General features: G+C 41.1%; 2 protein-coding genes across 4 annotated transcripts in view; one reads left to right on the forward strand and one right to left on the reverse strand.

Moving 5' to 3' along the window:
* Positions 1–20,775, forward strand: part of LOC145478387 (coiled-coil domain-containing protein 171-like) — a 31,247-nt gene extending 10,472 nt beyond the window's left edge. For all 3 annotated transcript variants that reach the window (XM_081456405.1, XM_081456413.1, XM_081456421.1), the window contains 21 exons: positions 615–709; positions 1,274–1,478; positions 1,866–1,977; positions 2,140–2,246; positions 2,638–2,727; positions 3,027–3,188; positions 3,507–3,545; positions 4,091–4,261; positions 4,529–4,612; positions 6,147–6,251; positions 6,716–7,247; positions 7,558–7,752; positions 9,845–10,086; positions 10,631–10,846; positions 11,347–11,538; positions 12,204–12,349; positions 12,971–13,157; positions 13,736–13,960; positions 14,528–14,613; positions 17,679–17,765; positions 19,768–20,775. In XM_081456405.1, coding sequence (XP_081312531.1) covers positions 615–709; positions 1,274–1,478; positions 1,866–1,977; positions 2,140–2,246; positions 2,638–2,727; positions 3,027–3,188; positions 3,507–3,545; positions 4,091–4,261; positions 4,529–4,612; positions 6,147–6,251; positions 6,716–7,247; positions 7,558–7,752; positions 9,845–10,086; positions 10,631–10,846; positions 11,347–11,538; positions 12,204–12,349; positions 12,971–13,157; positions 13,736–13,960; positions 14,528–14,613; positions 17,679–17,765; positions 19,768–19,855 — 3,366 coding nt within the window. In that variant the 3' untranslated portion in view covers positions 19,856–20,775. The remainder of the gene's footprint in view (positions 1–614; positions 710–1,273; positions 1,479–1,865; positions 1,978–2,139; positions 2,247–2,637; positions 2,728–3,026; positions 3,189–3,506; positions 3,546–4,090; positions 4,262–4,528; positions 4,613–6,146; positions 6,252–6,715; positions 7,248–7,557; positions 7,753–9,844; positions 10,087–10,630; positions 10,847–11,346; positions 11,539–12,203; positions 12,350–12,970; positions 13,158–13,735; positions 13,961–14,527; positions 14,614–17,678; positions 17,766–19,767) is intronic.
* LOC145478901 (uncharacterized) lies at positions 14,621–17,685 on the reverse strand. Its single transcript, XM_081457094.1, has one exon. The coding sequence runs from the start codon at positions 17,249–17,251 to the stop codon at positions 16,646–16,648; it is 606 nt and encodes a 201-aa protein (XP_081313220.1). The 5' UTR covers positions 17,252–17,685; the 3' UTR covers positions 14,621–16,645.
* Positions 20,776–20,800: the final 25 nt, after the last annotated feature.

Below are 20,800 nucleotides of genomic sequence, written 5' to 3' on the forward strand. Positions count from 1 at the left end.
AGACTAATATTTTTTACTGACTAATTTATTTACTGCTAATAATAAATCTATTTCACTGGAATAATAATAATAATAACAATAACAATAACAACAACAACAACAACAACAATAACAATAACAATAACAATAACAATAACAATAACAATAACAATAACAAGAACAATAACAATAACAATAACAATAACAATAACAATAGCAATAGCAATAGTAATAGTAACAATAAATTAATTACTGATATTGTAACTTTTAATATGCGATGATCAAAGGTGCATTACATCATAAATTCTGAAAATTATGTCAAATTTTTAAAGCTAGTTTAAAAAGGTTCGTTTTGGGTGAGGATTTAAACTGTTGAACTGTCTTTGATTTCCTTAACGAGATGGGTGAGGCATTCTACAATGTGGGAGCAGCAACAGTGAAAGATCTGTCTCCAAAAGATGTCAACATCTTCCCATGAGGGAAATCAAGTCGTAAACCATCATTTAATCGCAGCTGATAGATGGATTGTTTTGTAACTGAAATTACATTACTGATACACAGGGGTGACTGACCAAGCAAAGGTTTAAAAACGACTAATATATAATTAACATGCAAACCATATTTATTTTTTGCAGTTAAGGGTAAGAGATCTTGAAGGTGCCTTGGAGGTTGAAAAATCAGCAGTAGATGAAGCTAAACACAACTTAGACACACTGACAAAACAGCACAGGTTTGTAATGAGGAATTATAACTCTGCCACTCTTTCTTCTTGCATTTCATACTTGTAATATAATGGTGCTCTTTGATCAAAGTCTAGGAGAGCTCAATAGTCAAGTATAAACCCTCACTTCTAGCATGGTTTTAGATTTAAACTCTTGCATTTTGCTAGACCGATCCCCATGTTTGCATCAGGCTATGTAAAAACACGTATGTATTACTTTGAAAAACCACTGTGGAATGGGCTCGTGTTTTTGCTGACCAGCCCACATTTCTTTGTGCTGTTGTGAGTTGACTGTCAGCGAACTGTAGTGATGGATTCAAGATTCAATTCAAGCTTAAGGTGGGGAAATGGAATGAAGAAGGTAGAAACATTTTTTTTTTAATGAATGGAGGTAAAGACACTCAACTTTGTCTTTCTTTGCTTCCAGTCAGCTCACAACAATACGAAGGAATGTGGCTGGGTCAGCACAATAAAGTGGGAATGGTTGTTGTACAAAATTTTGAGCCCATTCCATGGTTTGGTGATTTTCATAGTATCTATCTATTTCAAACTGCACAATTTTCTTCTCTTCAGGGAGCTTGAAGCAGCTTTTGAAGAAGAAAGAGACACCTGTAAAGCAGAGAAATCAAAAGTGGCTAGTTTAGAGGAGAGTCTCTCTACAGAAAGAAAGAAACTACAGGAAGAAATAGATGAAAAACTGAAGATCATCACGGACTTGTCTAAACAACTGGAAGTACATCAGAAGAACTTTGATGCCTTGAAAAGTGAACTCGGCCAGGTAAAACGTACATATTTGTAATCTGTAATTTGCCAATTTTTAAACCCCACCCTTGCCCCCTAAAAGATATATATTTTTTTTGTTTTCAGGGACTACATATATCTCTCTCCTTCTCAAGGGGGCAGAGGCTTTTAGGTCCAGTCCTAAACCCTTTTTCACGGGAAAAAAACAGGATTAAATAGAGCTTTCATTTACAACGTATAGACAAGAACTGGCTATTAAGTAATGTCTCTGTTTGCAGGGGTTTGGCATGTGGGGTTGGGGGGGGGGGGGGGAGGGTTGGTGTGCAGAGCTTTACTCAGACCAGTTTACCTGCATTCGCCTTTTTAACTTTTCATTCACTGGTTTTGGTTTAACCAAGTTGGACGTGTAATACATCTTTTACAGGCGAAGAAACGGCAAATTCAGCTGGACACAACCTATGGAAGTAGCATGCGTGAGCTTGAACTGCTCCTGGACAATTTTCAGATTGAAAAACCAGCGGAACACAAACGACAAGGTGAGCCTTCGTGAATGCTCATATAAGGAACTGATCGCATTCAGAAGCACTGTATGAAGGAATGGCGAAATCTGAGATGCAAGATCCTTAGTTGAAACTGGGTTGAGACTGAGACTTAAATGACATGAACATGAAAATAAAGTTATTCACTATTTCTTGCAGGTCACAAGAAAGAGAAACAGAAGGCTCTGTCACCAGCTGCCGTGTTGGAGAATCTGCGTCACACACTGGTTGATTATCAGAACAGATGCTCTAATGCCTCAGTTGAGGTCGGTGTCGAACTTATCAATCTCTATGCACTGTCTCTTAAACTATTACATAGAAAGTTTTGGAAAATTTGTTGCCACTTTGTGATCTTCTCTGTTCATTCTAGATGAAAGTCGCGCGTGCTTAGTGTTTCGCTTGCTATTAGAGAAACTGACATCAAATTTACAACACTCTAGAATCGTAAGGATTTTGTTGCAAGTGGAAGGAAAACAGTCAGCAAATTGTCAAATCGTAATCGTAATTAACAAGATTTGGTATTTCAGTTAGGAATTACACTACTTCAGCTCGAATCTCTTCCTCCTCTTGTAGCCTGTTCCAATTTGAGAGCGACTTGGGGAGGTAGCTGAATTTCAGGCTTAGATAATGTGTTATTTTTGCTTCTGATACTCTTAGTTAAAAAGGATGAGAGAGGTTGTGGAGAAACTGTCAGCGGACTGTGAACATTACAGAGAAATGGTGACCAGCAGAGAAAAGGCTATGAAAGTAAGAACATAGTGATCAGATTTATTTAGAAAAACTGAGGAAATTATTGAAAAAAGGGTATTCGAGGAGATGAGTTTTTTTTACAATTGGGAAAAAATACCAAAATGATAGTCTACATGGTAAAACAGGCTGATTCTAACACAACGTAGTTTTACCGCCATTAAGGAAGCCCTTCACGTAGCAGACGTTTTGAGTGTTAGTCCATCAAATTATTTTGTCCAAGAAAATCTTGGCTCAACCGGATTGACCAACTTGGTCTTCGCTAATAACCTATGTTTTTCTGTGCGTGTTTTTGCCAGGAGGCGGAGAACGCGGTGGCCTCTAAAGTTAAAGAGCTTGCCAAGTCACGCACTGAATGCGCAGAGAAGGAAGCCACAATAGCTGCCATGAAGATTGACATACAAACATTGAACAAGGCCATAGAAGACGCCAAAAACAAAGTTCAAAACTCAGAGGAGGAGGTACGTCGATTGCAAGTTACAATTCTCTCTTATCAGCTATATTCCTTATCTGAATGCAAAGGCGTAGTCTGTTCGCTCAGACCCTCTATTTTGCCTTGAGTTTGTCGAGATCACAAGCTTAGCCATAACAAAAGGGGGTGGGGCTGGGGAAAGACGCTCTCCCGCTCTACGCTCGTATCGTTAGAGCTCTCGAAGAAAAATAACTCGTAGCAAAAAGATAAACGTCCGTGGACAGACTAATAAAAGCGTGAAGTGTCAAACGTTTGCATTTACAAATGAATAAATCAATAATGGTACCTATTATTTTGTTCCTTTTAGAACATTAAAGTGAAGAGCGTCTTAAATCGTGAAGATGAGGTAGGACTAACTGATTGTTCAGTTCATGTTTCCTAGGAGACATGTTTCTTCAGCGAAGCTCTTCTTTGCGAGCCCTAACTTACTCTACTGCTGTATCTTTATGTATTGTAACTCATGCTCTGACTGACGGGCAGAGGGAGGGGTAGGAAAGGTTACAGCCTTTAAAGGGGTTGGGCAAAGAAGATTACTCTAATATGATAGATCAGAGGTTTCTGAGCATACTGTAACATTATTAATCCAACAAGCAAGCCACTGTATTGGGGGTTTAGAATCAGCGAGAATGTTTAGAACGTCACGGGCTCATATTGATGTTACTTGGGAAAGCAGCAAGGGGTTATTATGGAAGGGCGTTGCGTTGACGACTAGTTTGAAATTTTGTTTTGTTCCTTTTGACTGGGTGGGGCTATACAGGTCAACAAAAGCACCATTCCCCCACTCAACTGTTACGTAATAGTGCATTATTGTCCTCTACTTTGTGAAACACGTGTCCGGTGTCGCCATTGATCACTGCTAAAATTAAACGTAGGATTTTCTGGTTCTTTCAGACTCATCGCATGTTCCTGCATTCCCTATACCAGCGGATGATCACCGGACAGGTGTATGTCTCGTCACCAGACTCCTCCGCTCTGTCCAGATATTCCTGGTCAGACATGTGTAACCTGGTATCAGAGCAACTGTCAGCTCAACTCAGCGAGCTAAACAGAGCTAACGAGAGGGTAAGTCACTCATACTTACTGACCTTGCAATTTTAAGTTTCATGTTTGACCATGAGGTATAAGGTAAGGCTTCCGTTTACGTAGTTGATTTTTGTTGTGTATGTTTTCCTAGAAAGATACCGACGTGAATATTTAACTTAGTCTGATCAGAAGTTTTGTGTATCGCACATAGTGATCGTACAGTCTGCAAAAACGATGTGAGGTGCTTGATACAGTCGTCCACACCAGCTTCAAACATTCGTTTCCCAAACACTTTTTCCATTTCAGATTCAGCACCTTGAGAGCGTGTTGTTGAGCAAAGAGGAGTCACTTCGGCATGCACAGGAGGCACACGAACAAACAGTGACCAAAGTAAGACTGATCATGCTGTTAAATGTTCAGCACACCACAAGCTACTGTAAGCTGTTGATAGGACAAGTAACTTAGGCTACGTCCACTCTACGCTGGGTGGAGGAATTTGAAAACGCAGCTTTATTTCTACGGTTAGGCCTACCGTCCAGACTAATCCGTCACGAAAACAGAGCTTTACGGAAACGCTCATCAAACCGGAGGAATTTGAAAACGCCGGTTTTTCGTTTTCATGCGGACAGAAAGCATTTCGAAAACGAAGGTTTTTCAAAACGATGACCTCACGATGATCATGTGATTTCCTTGCCCGATTTTTTTTTTTTCAAATACGAATCCAAAATCACCGGTGATTGTGGCGTTTTTAAATTCCTCCGGTGTAGTGCGGATGGGAAACATTTGATTCGTTTTCAGAGTGAAACCTCCGTTTTCAAATTCCTTCGGCGTAGTATGGGCCTAATACACAGTTGAACAACTCTATCTTTCGTTATGTATACGTACAGTTGTAGTAAAGGCTCGCACGGTCGCCCACGATAAATACAAGATAAACACATAATTAAGAACGGAGGTAGGTTAACATCATAAAACCACTAATGATAAACCTTAGCTTGATTTTAAACGATGTTTTCTTAGTTTTAAAGCATGTTATTTGCTTAAATACCTGACTAAGTAATTCTTTGTTTCTTCACGTACTCTGTTCGCAAATGCATCAAGCTTAAATTTCGTTTCCTCTCGTCTGTTTGCATTTACTTCTCCATCTACGAAATTCCGAAGAAGGAAGCCGAGTTTCGCGTATTAGAAGGTTCGAGATGTTAAAGTTTCTGTAAAAATTGCCCAATACGTCGGATAGATAATAAAACATTCGCTTTACTGACCTTGTTTGTCTCCTTGGCGTCGCAGTCTTTCTATTTTTTTGACGTAAACAACTCAAGGCACGTGCAGTGACCGCCGCAATACTCGAATGTTATTGGTTAGCACTAAAGGGCGGGAATTCTTTACCGAGTATCCAGCACAAGTGTCAACGCCTCAATCGAAGCTTAAGTTAACTGTAAACGAAATCTACAGCGCACTTTTAAACAACGAATAAAAAGTGATTGACAGTTGAGGATGGCTGAGAATTTGCTTTTAGTAATGCCAGCCTTCAGAAGCAGCCAGTTTTCTTCTGCTTTTGTTTTACACCGCCGAAACTGCGTGTCCTGGGCCGGGTTGTTCGAAAGGATTAAAAGTAAATTAAAAGTAAACCGAAGTAAACCGAAGTATTGATTTTTCTTGTCTCAAAATGTTTCATTGCTTATGCTCTGTGCAGTTTGAGGTTATTAAAACTCAAACTAAAGGGTGAGCAATGTAAACATGAAACCTCATCCAAAAGTTGCAAAACTGGAATAAAAATTCTTGCGAATCGTAGGTTAGCCTAATCGGGCTTTGAACAACCCAGCCCTGTTGGAAATCCGATTAATCTTTAAACCAGGCTTGAAGTCAATTGAGTTATTTTATCTGGTGTGAAAGTGCTAAGATCTCACATCTTGTTTTAAATCCCCAGCTCTCTACGGCCATCAAAGACCGCGAAGTTTCGTGGAAGAAACAAAAGAGTGAGGTAGAGGAACATTACAGTAACCTGATCAAAGATCTCCATACCAGAACCCAGGTATCACTAGTGCTTTGCGCTTTTCTTCTAAGATGTTCAGGGCCCTTCATAGCTTAAACAAAAAGCGAGACAGAGATGATAGTAGGAACTTATTGACTGAGTGAGAGGGCCGGACGTACGGACCGAGCGCAGCGAGGTCCGTGCGTCCTGACAGAGAGCCGAATATTTTCCGTCCGGCTGTCTTCACTCAGTCGATAGGCATTTTATGGCCCTTCTGTGGCTGGCTTTGATAAAGTTGTGAACTTCTTAATTTTTGTGAGAATTGTTGACTTTATTCCTTAGCTTCCGGAGTAAGTTGGCAACTGAAGTAGTTCTGCATCTGATAATGTCAAAACTGACATTTTCAAACTTAAAGGTGACGAGAATTAACGAAATCATTGAGCTGGGGGTTTGTTTATTGTGCCGCCCTTTTTTGCAGGACAAGAATTCTTAGTTTCAGCTTTAAGCGATTTTCTTTCTTTCAGAAAACACAGTCTTTGGCTGACCAAGCGTGGGAAAGGGCTCAAGAAACAGGACAAGTCAAAGATACGCTGGAAATGGAAAACGCTCGACTTCAATTATCGTTGGAACAAAGTCAAAGAAGCGAGTCGTCGTTGTTAACTGTTTGCGCACTGCTCGCAGGCGCCTTATGGCCTGCGTTTGGACGAATACGAGCTTTAGCCTCTCAACGGAAGATTTTATCCGAATATTCAAGAACTTTAGAATCTCTCCGGGATCAGTCGAACACTTTAGGCGAAATGCTAAGTAACGAAATGGAAGGTGAGAAGCGGGAAAAGGATGAATCCCGCACGGCCAAGAAGCAACTCCTGAGGGACGGGCGGAGTCCTGTCTTAGTGTTCAGAGTCGGTGTTATAGCCGTTATTGCAGCTAACAGACTGCGTTATTTTGGATCTTGTAGTTTAAAATTATTCGTGTCGTCCGAGTCTCCGGGTGAGTTTAGCGGAATGTCCACTGTGTGCTGCGGAAAAACATCCAAGAAGACGGCAGACTTCAAGGGTGAGTGATAACTGTTGATATCAGACTTACTACAAGTGACAACACGTCACGCTTTATGGTGATTCTCTACTGTCTTAAATACAATTACAACCTTGAAAAAAGAAATGCTGATGAAAAATTCATCGAATTTAGGGGGAACGTTTTTTCCACATATTACGTTTCTAACTTAATCTAGTTTTCTGTCGTACGTAACTTGTAATTTGTGCAATCCGTGCTCATAATCTTGGATTGAGGAAAAAAAAAAGTAAAAGAAAAAAGACCCAACTACGACAACAAAAACAACTTTCAATTACCTGCGCCATTTTAACAGGTCTTGCTGGTGGCCATACACGAGAATCCATTTCCGGGGACACGTCACGTGCAAGTGTCAGGGTGACGTCAGCACAGGCGTGGTTCACCAGCTCCCAGCTACGAAGTCACCTGACCAGTGCCGTGAGCGAGTTACAGTCTGCTCTGAATAGGATGAACGAGGCCTGGGATGGAGATTCGGGGCGCGATGACCGAGGTTAGTTGGCAAATGGCACTATGTTCTTTCTTTTTTTTTAAGGAAGGCAAATCTCAGAAATGAAAAGAGAGGTCGTTTATAATTTCAGAGCAGGCAATTATGCATATGTTCCCTTGAACAATTAGATTCTGAGCTGGAAATTTCTATCACGCATAGAAAACGATAGAGTATAAATCTACTAGTCGTTCAAAACTGAACTAGAAAATTATTTAAATCCTCTTCACAGGCACTTCGAAAACGTAACGAAGCAACCGCCATTTCATTAACAACCGCACACTGCTAGGCTACTCACAAACAGAATAGATAGTGAGTTACGCAGCCAATAACACAACGGCATTCGTGGTAGAACGTCATACTGATATTCACAGAAAGTTTTAAACCGGCACTGGCCGCTTTTAAGGCTGCTATGAATCACCAGAGCGTTTATACTTGTTCAGTTTTACATTATGTTGATTCAATGCTTTGTCAAGACGACATGACCAAGCTTGTTCCCAAGTTTTATAATTTATTTTTCTCCTTCCTCTTGATTTTGAACTCATGTTCATTCTTAACTAGTGAGACAATCTCAGATACTGCAGAGTGTAATTTACGGCTCCGATACAGTAGTCACCTAGGTCCTCACCCATGCCGTTCTCTCCCTTGGTAGTCAACTAATATGAGCGGAATATCAGCGGACAAAAAAACTTGATAAGACATAATCTTAGCAGTGTGTATGTTTCATGTTTATGTTTTCTTTCAAGGCTCAAAAATAACTTACGATTACCGTTTGTCGAGACGGTTTTGAAAGTCATTGCGGCAAATGTGACAATTGTGCTTTTCACGCCAACGTTTTCAACTTGATACTTTTGTTTTCCTGAGTCGCCAATGTGTGCAACAAGGTACCTTTGTTTCCACGAAAATATAAGAAAGATGTGCATTTTTTTGCTCACTGCTGGAGATAAATAGAAAATAAAAGTGAAATAACTGCTGAAAAGTCGAATAGGAACGATTTTGTTTTATTCCAAACGCAAATTTTCATTTCACCGATGAACAAGAACTAATCTAATTATCAAATAGTCACGTCCAGCTACGGAATAGTGCGTTCTTATTTACATCAAACTAAAAAACAATGCTATCGATTGATACAATTGAGGAGCGTTTCAACGACAAGTTTTGAATGTAGAGATCGTTACTTGGTCGAAATTATATCCCAGATCGGTGAGAGAGTCGTCTCAAAGACTGATGAAAATATGGCGGTTTCAGTAAGTTCCACGGACGGCAATAATTGCGAAGTTTCTTTTGTCACAAATTTACTAGTTTTACATGTAACTAAGGCAGCAAAGCTTCGGCTGAATATGAACTTTTTGCTCCCTTCATGGAAGAGGAAATACCCCGGTAAACAAGCCGCTAACGAGAAGCATTATGTTTCCATTCTTTACTTGAACCCTGGCAAACACACAATAGTTATAAAACAGCAGACGAAATTTCTTGAATCGAGCTAGGGGTGATTCCAGAAGATACGCAGTCACAGCGTTATTTGCACTAAAAAGGGAGAACTGACGTTATCTGAAATATAACTGCTATCCCTGGTCAAAACGAGAGTGTGATATCACTGGAATAAACTCGAAAGCGGAGTTTTTCACACTAGCAATGCCAGAACGCATGCGTCTTACATGTTGTGTTCTACCACAAGGAAAAGCACTCTACGTTTGTGTGATCGGGTATGAAATGTATCCTTCACCTAACATGTAGTCGACACTGAAGGCTAACTTTTCTGCGCTTGCGTTTCGTATAAATTGCTTTTGTTCTAGAGAGAATAGCACCACAAGGATAGCAAGAGATTTGCAAAAAACATATATAGTTTTCTCATGTTTTCAGGAAACCAACGTAAGTATGACGCGTTTTGCGTAGTGCACTCAAGAAGCTACCCCACCTAGCCCCTCCTTCCTGCATGGCTAATTGATTAATTGAAATTAATTAATTAAACAAACATTAAAGTTTACACCTTATGGCATTAGTGCTAAGTACATTAGCGAACAGCACCCCCCTAAATCATCCCAATAGTGCACTCTGCACTAAAAACTTGAACTGACTTCTTCACAACACTTTTCAGATGGCGGAAGCAGGGCGCTTAGTCCTTCATCCGGGAACAGTATAATTGCCGCAGCCAGGAACGCATATAGTAAAATCATCTCCGGTCTTCAAACGGAATTTTCTGGCCGGGTGATAGGCGAAGAAGCTTGGCACGAGAGATACTCTGGGTTCAGAGGAGAGCTGATGGCGCTGTTAGGCTTGGGTCTACAGCAGTGGTTATCCAAAGGTCCATCTACTGGATTGGCGTATATCTCCAGTCAGGTAGGTAACAGGGAATTTGTAATTTTAATTTATACGCGTGCATGCGCTACAGTCTTGGGGAACTGAGTAGATTTTGTGGTCGGTGGGCGCGCGCGGGCGCTTTCCATTCAATGAAAAATTCTGGTTTAAATTTCCGGAAATTTCCAGTTACGAATGGAACATCATTTTGCGGAATTTTCAGAAAAGGAGTCAACCTTACGAGGTGTACCGAAATTGTCGGAAATTTCTCACCGGGAATTTTCGTTCCATTTGACTTTCCTCCTGGTATTTCCATTTTTCGAAAATTCAACAATTTCTGGATTTCTTGGAAACTTTCCAAGGAAAAATTTCCCGGGAAATTTCCACTTGTCCATTTGTCCCCGTTTCTAAATTTTCGAAACTTTTTGTTGAATGGAAAGCGCCCGGTGTCACACAGAAACGAACGGGATACTTACGTAAAATGAGCTTGGATATATGTGACTGGCGAGCTTGAATATATGACTGGCGAGTGCCTTTGGTTTCTTGGCGTGTGATAATGTGCCATTCCATTTTTTCTTATCTACAGCGAACAATTAGTGCTCTTCAGAATCACATCCTGGGCTTTACTCAGCGCCTTCACTCAGCCGAGGTTGACAGACGTTCATTGCGTCTTGAACTCTCAAAAAGCAAACAAGAGACTTCTGAGCTAAAGAGTGCCCAGTCTTCCGCTGATTCACAGCATCGTAAGGCAAAGGAGGAAGCGCGAGGTCTGGAGGAAAGACTTCAGGAGATGAAAGAAGAGGTTCGTTCGTTAAAAACAGTTGTTGAAAAAGGACTATTTAAGTAATTAAAACCAAATTCACCGTAGAGCCAGTTAAGACACAGCAAATATAATAAAGACAGAGGCTGAACAATTTGTCCGAGAACATATCAGGTCTCCTCTTTTTTTCTCTACTTGATTACTATCATCTGAAATTGATTTATCGTTTCGTTATTGTCCAGTAGAGATGTACTTCGTAATCTGGTTTGACCAGGCAGTGCGGCCGACAAAAAAAATATTCTTGGTGGTCCGGCTATAACACTGTGTAAGCTAGGAGCAAGACGAGACGGAGTAATTTGTCTGTTTCGTAAAACCAGAATCAAAGTAATCACGCTAGCCAATCATAAAGGACACGGACATTACAAAAGACAAAAAAGTGGCTCGAGTCTTTTAAGCCAATCGTGTAGCGTAGTTGCAAAACCAATTTTTTTTTAAAGAATTACTTTTCGACACTCAAATGAAAACTGCTCTGTTACATCTAGATGTTATCCATGGTCCCTGTGGCTCGTTTTGAAAATATTTGCGAGGAGCTCAACAATGCCTTGAAACGGGAACAACAGGCCCAGGCCCTGCTTAACGAGCAGACGGCACAGATGCAAGAGATGGGTGAGCGCCTGGAACTTCATGCAAATCAGGGTGAAGAAAAGGACGTGACGCTCGCAGAAGCTGTCAAGGTACAAACAATAGCTCTTTGTTCAGACATTCCGCTTTAGTTTGTGATCACTGATAAACCGTTAAGATGGAAATCATTTAACTATAGAAGACACTCTGGGCTTGTCACGCAGTCTTTCCCCTGAAATATTACATGACGAGCCATACAGGAGGCTACCAACAGTGGCTGATTCCAAGTAATGACTGGCGAGTTCAATCTTAGCCGTTGTCATTATTTTGTGTTCTTGGTCAAGACACTTTACTGTCAAGGGCGTGATTGTTCAAAGCTGTGATACGCAAAACCAGGATTATCTTCAATTTTGACTTCAGTCTTAGAACCTTTCAGTGGGCGTCTTTGTTTGCATTCCCCAGCTTTAACATTGCCTAATCTAAAACTGCTAAAAACGAAAAAGGTAAAATACTAAATATACAAGGGAAATTGAACGTCGATCGCCTTTTTAACCTGGAAAAGAGGTAAACGGCTGTCCACAAACCCGTCCCTGCAGTTGTATAATTGATAATGGTACCTGCTTTTAATAGCGTCGCACGAATGAAAAGTCATCTCAGTTTCCTGTTATTTACCTGCTCGGTTTCTTCGGTTCGTTCACTACGTCTCCGTGCATTGTACTAGTAACCTCAATAACTCAGTATTTACTGGAAACGACTATTTGCTTGGGTTATTTGGTAGGGTCTGACTGAAGCCAAGATGGAGCTTCGTCGTAAAGAACACGCCGTCCGCCAGGTCTCAAAACAGATGACTTACATGGAGAACGAGAAGAACGCTTTAGTAGACAGACTGAACGATGCTGAGAAAACCATGACGGCTGCAGCTAGGTAAGGGCTAGTTAGTTAGGCTTTAATTAATGTTATCAACGATCGAGGGAACAGGTACCGTTTTGGAAAATCTCCGTTAAAACGCTTGACGAGTTTCCGATTCCTATTATCCAATCAAAAGCTGGGACGATCCCTCACGAGTACTCCGAACACAGTCACGTGTAATAAAGATCACGCGTTATGACGATAACGTTATGTTGAAGAACAGTGTAAGTGAAAGCTGGCTCACCTCGCGCCAACGCCCCGTCGGTTACTGAGGAACTGGCCGATCTGAGGACGATGGTAGATTGATTGTTGATCTATTTAGCCTACACTTGCCTAATCTCTTCGCAAGTTTTTCTCTTTTTTCCCGTTTTCCAGAAGTAAATGTCATCGTCAATTGCGTTTGTAGCAACCTAAGTGTGAAATGCAGACAAACCAAAACCCAAAACGGTCTATTTTCGTTTGTGAAAACGTTTGTGAAAAAAAAAAACGAAACAAAAAGACAACCAACCAACCAACCAACCAACCAATCAGGCAGACGGGCAAACGGACAGATTGATAGACAGAGAGACAGACAAAACACATCTTTTTCTGGTACCAGTTGTATGATCCAACACTGGGAAATTTTCTCCGCTGCAGAGAAAAAGAAGCCTTGATGGGTTATTTGAAGTCAGTCGACCGGGCCCTGGAACAGAGTAAAGATCAAGTTCGGCTCTCGAAGGGTGCACTGGGACCGTACGAACAATCTCTTCCCCAGATTATCCTTCCGGACGAGCGGTTAGCCATGGACGGGTTAAGCCTGAGCCCCGAATTACTCTCCTGCCAGGTATCGAATGTTGGCAAATCTTGTCTAATGTAGTAATACATAGACACTGACTCGTACTTGCGTATCTCTCAGAGATTCGTGAATAACAATCGAATCGAGATCGACTTGATTATACAACTATTTCGTGATTGTAGAACTATGAACTTACCTGCTTTTCAAGAACTTGGGTGGGTGTTATCGCCAGTACATTTTCGTAAGCCGAGTTAACAACTCGTAAATAACACGGCGATGTCTACCTCGTTTTCCCTAGACTGTTAAGAGTCTTTCTATTTCTCAACGCACGCGAAGGAAAAAGCGAGCGCCAGGGCGAAGCACGAGGGGGTGGGGCGGGGAAGCGAGCCAATCGAAGAATATTTATCTCGGTCCTCACCTCCTACCCCATCAAGTCTCCCATTTGGCGCTTGCGTTCAGCTCTCTCGCGATTCTACCCGCGTTCAACAATCGAATTAAAATTCGAGAAAATAGAGGGCTGTGAACAATCTACGTTTTCACCGCCAAAATGATATAGAACGTGACATTACGAAAAGTATACCGTATGTCTTTTAACCAATCAATTGTCTTATACTTCTTGGTGCCAGCACGTAGTTACATCATTTATCGAGTGTCAGCAGCAGGCATTGGATCGTATTTCCGAACTTGAAGTGGACAAGCAGCAGGCCATGTCACGCGTGGCGCACTTAGAAGAGGAAATCATGTCACACAAGGCACACATAGCCACACTGAAGAATGAGCTAGCAGCTGCCTGCAGGAGACCCATGAGTGATGACGGGCTCAGTGATCATGGACATTACATTCCTGGCGCGGTCAGTTGTTTATGTTGTTTGTCCTTCCAATTCTTCACTCTGAAAAGGATCAGGTCAACCTTTGAATTGTCGATCTAAGCTAAGCTCTTGTCCAACTTCGCAGTAATTTGTGATTATGTTATCCTTGATTGCGGTATTTTGAGATTCTGTTATCTCATGTCATGCCATTGTAGGCGATTCTGTCACATTTAAGGAGCTCAATCACAGTATTGTAAGTCATTTTGGCCACGTACAAAGTTGCCTTTAAATTGAAGGAAACCTGAAAATAATAGTTAACTAAGAAAGAAAAACACCGAAGAGATAATAATAAACCATAAAGAAACAACGATGTTGGGGGTGGAGAAGCTTGACACGGATTACAAACCAAGAACTTGAAGAATTTAGGCTGAACTTTTCACGATACGCAAACCGTGACGTAACTCCTTTAAACAGGTATTGAAATCAAAGGATGGTTTAAAACGTTTTAAAACAAAGCAGAGAAATGAGATCGTGAATAGTGAAGCGGTGGGTCAAATCGTGTCTTGATATGATTGACAATACAAAACAATTTTCCCTTGTTTATTTTAGGAAGGTTATCCCGGGAAGGACGCATCGCTTCATCGCTTTTCAGAATACAGAGATGACGATAACTTAAAGAGCTTCATTCCTTTATCGTAAGTATGTTACTTCTGTCTCTGTATATTATCGTCTTGGCAGGAATTCATTTAAGGATTGTTCTTTTCTCTGCCATATAACAAAGGAGCATAAAAAATGAGTAGTGAACGGGTGCGTTAAGCCGCGTTATGAGGTCCCGTCCACACTACGCCGGAGAAATTTGAAAACGCAGCTTTATTTCTACGGTTAGGCCTTCCGTCCACACTAATCCGTCACGAAAAGGAAGCTAGTCGAAAACGCTCTTCAAACCGGAGGAATTTGAAAACGCCGGCTTTGCGTTTTAGTGTGGGCAGAAAACATTTTGAAAACGGAATTTTTCGAAAACGGTGACATCACGATAATCGTGTGATTTCCCAGGCCGAGTTTTCCTCAAACACAAATCCAAAATGACCGGTTATTGTCGCGTTTTCAAATTTATCCGGCGTAGTGTGGAAGGAAAACATTTCGTGCCATTTCAGAGTGAAAAAGCCGTTTTCAAATTTCTCCGGTGTAGTGTGGACGGGGTCTGAAAGCTCGAGGAATTAAGAATTTATAATACTTGTGATATTTGAAAGCTAAGGATTTTTAAAGCTGTGTTCACATAATTGAAAACTATGCAGATGTTTTCAATACCACCTTGCTGAAGCCGGAGAGAGGAGCATTCCTTTACGATTAAACCAAACACGAATTCATAGCTTTTCATCAGAAAACACCCCCCGTTGTACTTTATACACGGTTTGTAGGGGGTCTGGAAAACGTGGAAAGTCCTGGAATTTTATTGTGGCATTTTCCAGGACTGGAAAGTATTGGAAAAAGGCTACTGGTCCTGGAAAGTTCTGGAAATCTGTTAAACTCAAGTAAAAATATGAAATGTATGGCAGACAGTAAGGAGAATTAACATTGAGATCTCGAGAGTGAAAAGGTTAATGTGAATTTTAGAGTCCTGGAAAAGTTCTGGAAATTTTTTTCTGGAAAGTGTACGAACCCTGTTTATAGCCTTTTAAAAGGTTTCCCCAAAACAGGTGTATACTGGGTAGCGTTTATTTTCAGCCAGTTACCATCTATAAAATGCAACATGTTTCATGATCACCTTCGTGAAAGGTTGACAGGTTTAGTAACCAATTTGACTCGTTGCTTATCGCAATTAGTAGCTCTTCGCATAAGTTAAGACACCTCTAATTTAGATGTATCGAAAATCACCGTGTGTAGCCGGCCATTGACGCATTCGTTTTAGATAAATTCATTGTTTTTCCTGACCAGAAAAGAACTTAGTCCATTAAACTTCAAAAAGGTAAACTCCCTCTAATGAATGGCATTTATTTGTTGTAAGATTAGTTCGGATACTAGGTTGCACCACTGTACATTACCCTCTTATCCCTTCACAATCATTATCACGGTGAAAGGTTAAAAGGTTTCAGAAACAAGCGCAGTTCATATTATACACACACAGGGACGGCTACGTTTTGTTGGGCCCTACACAAGATCTTTGCGTCGTACTCATAATTTACATTGTTAAAGCTCGTTTCACGATTCTGAAGTAGTTTGATATAAATCTTTCCTTTCCCGTCTCCAATCGATATGTTATTTAGTGTGTCAGTTGAAAGAATTCTCTCTGTAATCTGGGACAAACCAAAGCCTTTCGTGAACTGCTCACCTGAAGGAAATTTTTGTTGTTTCATCATTCTGTTGGCTGATTTTCGTATTATTCGCACCTCACAAACGAGAAGAGCAGCATTCACTACCTGATAGGTATATTGACATGGAAACCATTATTAAATGACAGCTATTGTGAATTTGATCTATATTCCAAGCTCTGATACGGACTGATCAAGCGCATCAGTAGGAGAGCCTCTTTTATTGACTCTTAATTGGCATGTGCGCATGTAAAAAATTCCATACGTTTACTGAGCACTTGCGTGATGCTTATCCATTTGATACAAACATGTAAAGACCCTTAATCAACCAGCCCAACAACACTTCACAATACTATATGGTAACCATTAGACAGAAACTTAAACATAACACAGCTTAGAAGAAGCTGGCAAGGTTTGTTCAGTCTTGAACGTTTTCAAAGTATTTCCTGTAGCCCTTGATCATGTCTTCTCGAAGCTTGTTAAAGGATCGAGGAACAACTCTTGGAAGCAGCCACTCGACATACTTCTTGGAGATCCATCCATTGAAGTTATTGTTGGTTAAGCCGAACACTTTACAATCATCTGGTGTTATGACAAAGAAATTTCCCCCATTAGTCGCTCTCACAAGACCACCTTCATTCTCGGGCTTTGATGGATGAAAGGCATTTTTCTCGATCACAAACAGTGACTGCTTGCCAAACCAATCAACCTCTTTGGCCGGTGGAATGAACAAGACGAAACCTCGATCCTTAAGCGGCCGAGATGCGATTGCCCGCATGAATGTGACGTACCCACCACTGTCAGGGTAAACTTCCAAAGTGGTATGGTCCTTGAAAGCTTCATCCCATTGGTTACGAATTTTCCGGTTTGATGGGTGCAACAACTGAACGAAACTCTCAGCAAGCATCGGCATCTGAAAGGTGAAGAGGATCTTAGTGGGAACCTCTTTCTCGTGGAAGGTTTTACTCCAGTAGGCTACTTCGGGCCCCTTATGCGCTTCACCCCATCCGTTGCCTTCATCCATATCTTGTTTGAACTATTTGGCTTTTTCAAGTTCTTCCTCGTACGTGAAAGATCGGAATGAGTCCTCTTTGCATCGTGTAACCATGAGAAGAAGAAAGAAGACAGGTTCAAGTCTGTCTTCCCTTCGCATACCCTTCCTCCTTTGCGCGCCTGTTAGTAAATAAGGCCCTTGGGTACAAGTTGACCGGCTAAATTTACTGGCCTGGACACTAAGGCAGCGAAAATCTCAATAGACGCGTACGCGCGACAAAAGGTCATGACAACTCGTGACGCTTATTTGATCTCTTACAGTGATTTCAACCCGGCCCCATCAACTATCACCTCAAAGAAATGTCGAGCTCATAATCTACTTATTATACGTGCGATTACAGCACAACTCCATCCTCCAACCAAACTAACTCTCATGTTACGTCATCATCTCGTTCCAGGGCTCATCGTGATTCAAGCGCATCTTTCAGACCCTCGTTAGCTTCGACCAGCGGTCATCCGGACAGAAGCAAAGGCAGCTATGGCAGGTATTTCAAGTTCTTGTTGCAGAGATCGTATTCAAGTGAGCCTTTAAATTGAAGTTTTTTCACTTGGTTATCAACAGGAATTGGGAGGCGCGGTGGCCTCATGGTTAGTGCGCTCGTCTCTGGATCGAGCGGTCCGGGTTTGAGCCCTGGCCAGGGACATTGTGTTGTGCTCTTGGGCAAGACACTTTACTCTCACAGTGCCTCTCTCCACCCAGGTGTATAAATGGGTACCGGCGAATTTAATGCTGGGGGTAACCCTGCGATGGACTAGCATCTCATCCAGGGGGAAGTAGAAATACTCCTAGTCGCTTCATGCTACAGAAACTGGGATAAGCTCCGGCCTGATGGGCCACTTGGCTCGTATGCAGACTTTACCTTTACCTATCAACAGGAATTATAGTTTTTTGTCAAAATACTTGGGTAGATTAACCACCATGGCGAGTTTGGAAAGCTGATGTTTGGAGCGTTAGGCCTTAGGGAAAAGTGGTGGATTGTGGGTTGTATGCTGATTCGTTCCCAGTCATACTACGCGCTGTGTGAAGGCGACTGGGGACGAGTCAGGGTTGCATGTGTGTATATATAAATATTTAAGATAGTGCGCGGACTGTCATTGGTCGATAGGTGTGATTAGATGAGAGTGCGTAAACACGATTTTGACAAGAAATATTTTTTAAAAGCAAACACTCGGGAGGTTGGGAGAATTCTAGAATGTTATAGAAACCCTCGACTACGACTTTGCATAACTGTGTCGAATTCTCCCAACCCCCCTAGTGTTTAGATGAGGCTATGTAAACAGTGAAAAAGTGTTCTTTTGCTCAAAGGAGCTCAGTCACTGCATTTTGAATTATTTTGGCCCGTACAAAAGTACCCATATAGTGAAGGAAACTCAAAAATAATAGTTTACTACGAGAGAAAAATACCGAAAAGATAATAATAAGCCATAAAGGAACAAGGATGGTTATGGATGGAGAAGATTAACACGGATTACAAACGACGAACTCGAAAAAATTTAGACTAAATTTTTCAAAATGCGCAAACCGTGACGTAGCTCCTTAAACTTTGGTGGAGTTAAGCCACTGGAGGAACCATGGCAACAGAAATTACATGCAAGAATACGTTCGATCGTTCAATTCCTCGTAACAGGACATTCCGTTCTTTGTTTGTTCCGAGAATTTGGTAGCACATCAAAACGAGATCCTTAGTTGACGATTTTCCTTCCTTCGGATCACATAACATTGAATGGAGAATTTAAATGTATACGAACCTGTCACGGAGACAAGTTCATTGAACTTAAACCAAACACTGAAGCCTATAGAAACTTATTTTATTGTAGAAACATAAACGAATGGAACTTACTGGCTAGCAATGTTTTAGATATAACAAAAACTTCATTATTTAAAACAGCTCTTTGTTTATATTAAGGTCTTTATCTCCCTCCCCTCTTTTTACTTTTGATGTCTTGCAGTGATGGGCGTCTCACTTCGTAGAACTCGCTATGTAGATGTAGATAAGTTTAGAGCTTAGATTCTCCCTCTCTATATATTTAGCATTAGTATCACCCAACTAGTGGACTAATGCAAATCCTGCATTTTAATTGGCTATGCTACTAGAGGACTATTAGTAATAGTCCTCGAGTAGCGAGATTGGCGCAATCGAGCGTGACGCTTTGTTTCGTTTTATTCCTAAATAAATATTTCTTCAACTTGCATTTGCCAACTTTATTATTACCTTTTCTGTCCGACTAGTTGGGTGATACTAAACCAATTAGACCCTTCGCCCTCAAGGGCCACTGGTCAATAGCCCATGAGGCGAAGCCTCATGGGCTATTGACCCGTAGCTCTTGCGGGCTACGGGTCTAATTGTTAATTATCTCTGGTCTTTAGTTTGTTTTGGCCTCGTGTCACGTTCAGGTTGCGCTGCGATGATCTCGGACTTGTGATGTGTTTGTCGGAAAGACGGCATTTGTTTTGTTCTCAGTGATACACTTTTGCATTTCTTTCAGTCCAAAGAGACGCTTAACATCAAGCTACAGAAAACAGGGAAAACAACTTGGACAAGATTTTTCTAAATTACTCGATCAAGGACTGTGACAGCTAAGGGAAAGACCATGTCTCTCCGTTCAGCAGCCCATTTAGTCAGCGTGGTCTTACAACTGTAGAGAGCTACGAGGCAACCATAACACTTTCTCCTGACATCTCAATGTACATAGTGATAATTTCTGTAAAGATTTGCTGCTAGGTTTTCTTGATCTATTCATTATGTCTCTTACGTGCCCTGATTTAGTCGTCAAGCGTAAAAAAAGGTTTTGATTCCGAGAGGTTTTTTTTCAAGAGTAAACGTATTTATTTGTACTCTAGATTCTGGAAATTATGTTCTCGCTAAACTATCCAGGGGCTCGTTTTGCGAAGGTCCCGAAAAGTTTTTGCACCCGGAAAGCCGTAAAAAAATCTCAAACCTTATGATTACAGAGCTGTTTTATTTACATATTCTTAATATGAAGAGAGGTTCTCTTCATACAAGAAGTTTCAGGCGTATTTACTTCTCTGTTTGTAGATATAGATTAACTAACAATGCCTTTGCGGGCCCGAAAAGTTTCTGGGGCTTTCGAGAATAATTCAAATTTAGCTTTTACAGAGGTGAACAATTTAGCTTTTTATAGTTCAGTACTTAACCTTATTTCAACTAAAAACTGAGCAGTTTGCCTTAAAGTTTGTCGGAAAAATTGCAACACCAACCAAGGTTAGTTGTCTCGGCTCTCGGACAACCGTGGTCACATGAACGGACGAGCATTCTTGCATACAGAGGGAATTTGCGTACCTTCCTGCTTGAACGCCAGGGACGTTATGGTATACTCCACCCCCAACACAGTAAAGCGTTTCTTTAAGTTTTAGTTTCTTTGTTCATCAGGATGTTGGAACTTAATATATCTTTAAAAATAGAGCTCTTGTTTGAAAATACGTGTAAGGTGTGTTAACTTATTTTCGTACAAAATAAAGAGTTGTCCCCAGTCGTTGTGCCTTTTTGTTCTGGTGCAG

Source organism: Orbicella franksi, chromosome 1 (genome assembly GCF_964199315.1).
Source record: "Orbicella franksi chromosome 1, jaOrbFran1.1, whole genome shotgun sequence".
NCBI lineage: Eukaryota > Metazoa > Cnidaria > Anthozoa > Scleractinia > Merulinidae > Orbicella > Orbicella franksi.

Bases quoted from the DNA above. Each gene is read 5' to 3' on its own strand.
- LOC145478901 (XM_081457094.1), bottom strand. From the start codon at position 17,251: ATGGATGAAGGCAACGGATGGGGTGAAGCGCATAAGGGGCCCGAAGTA.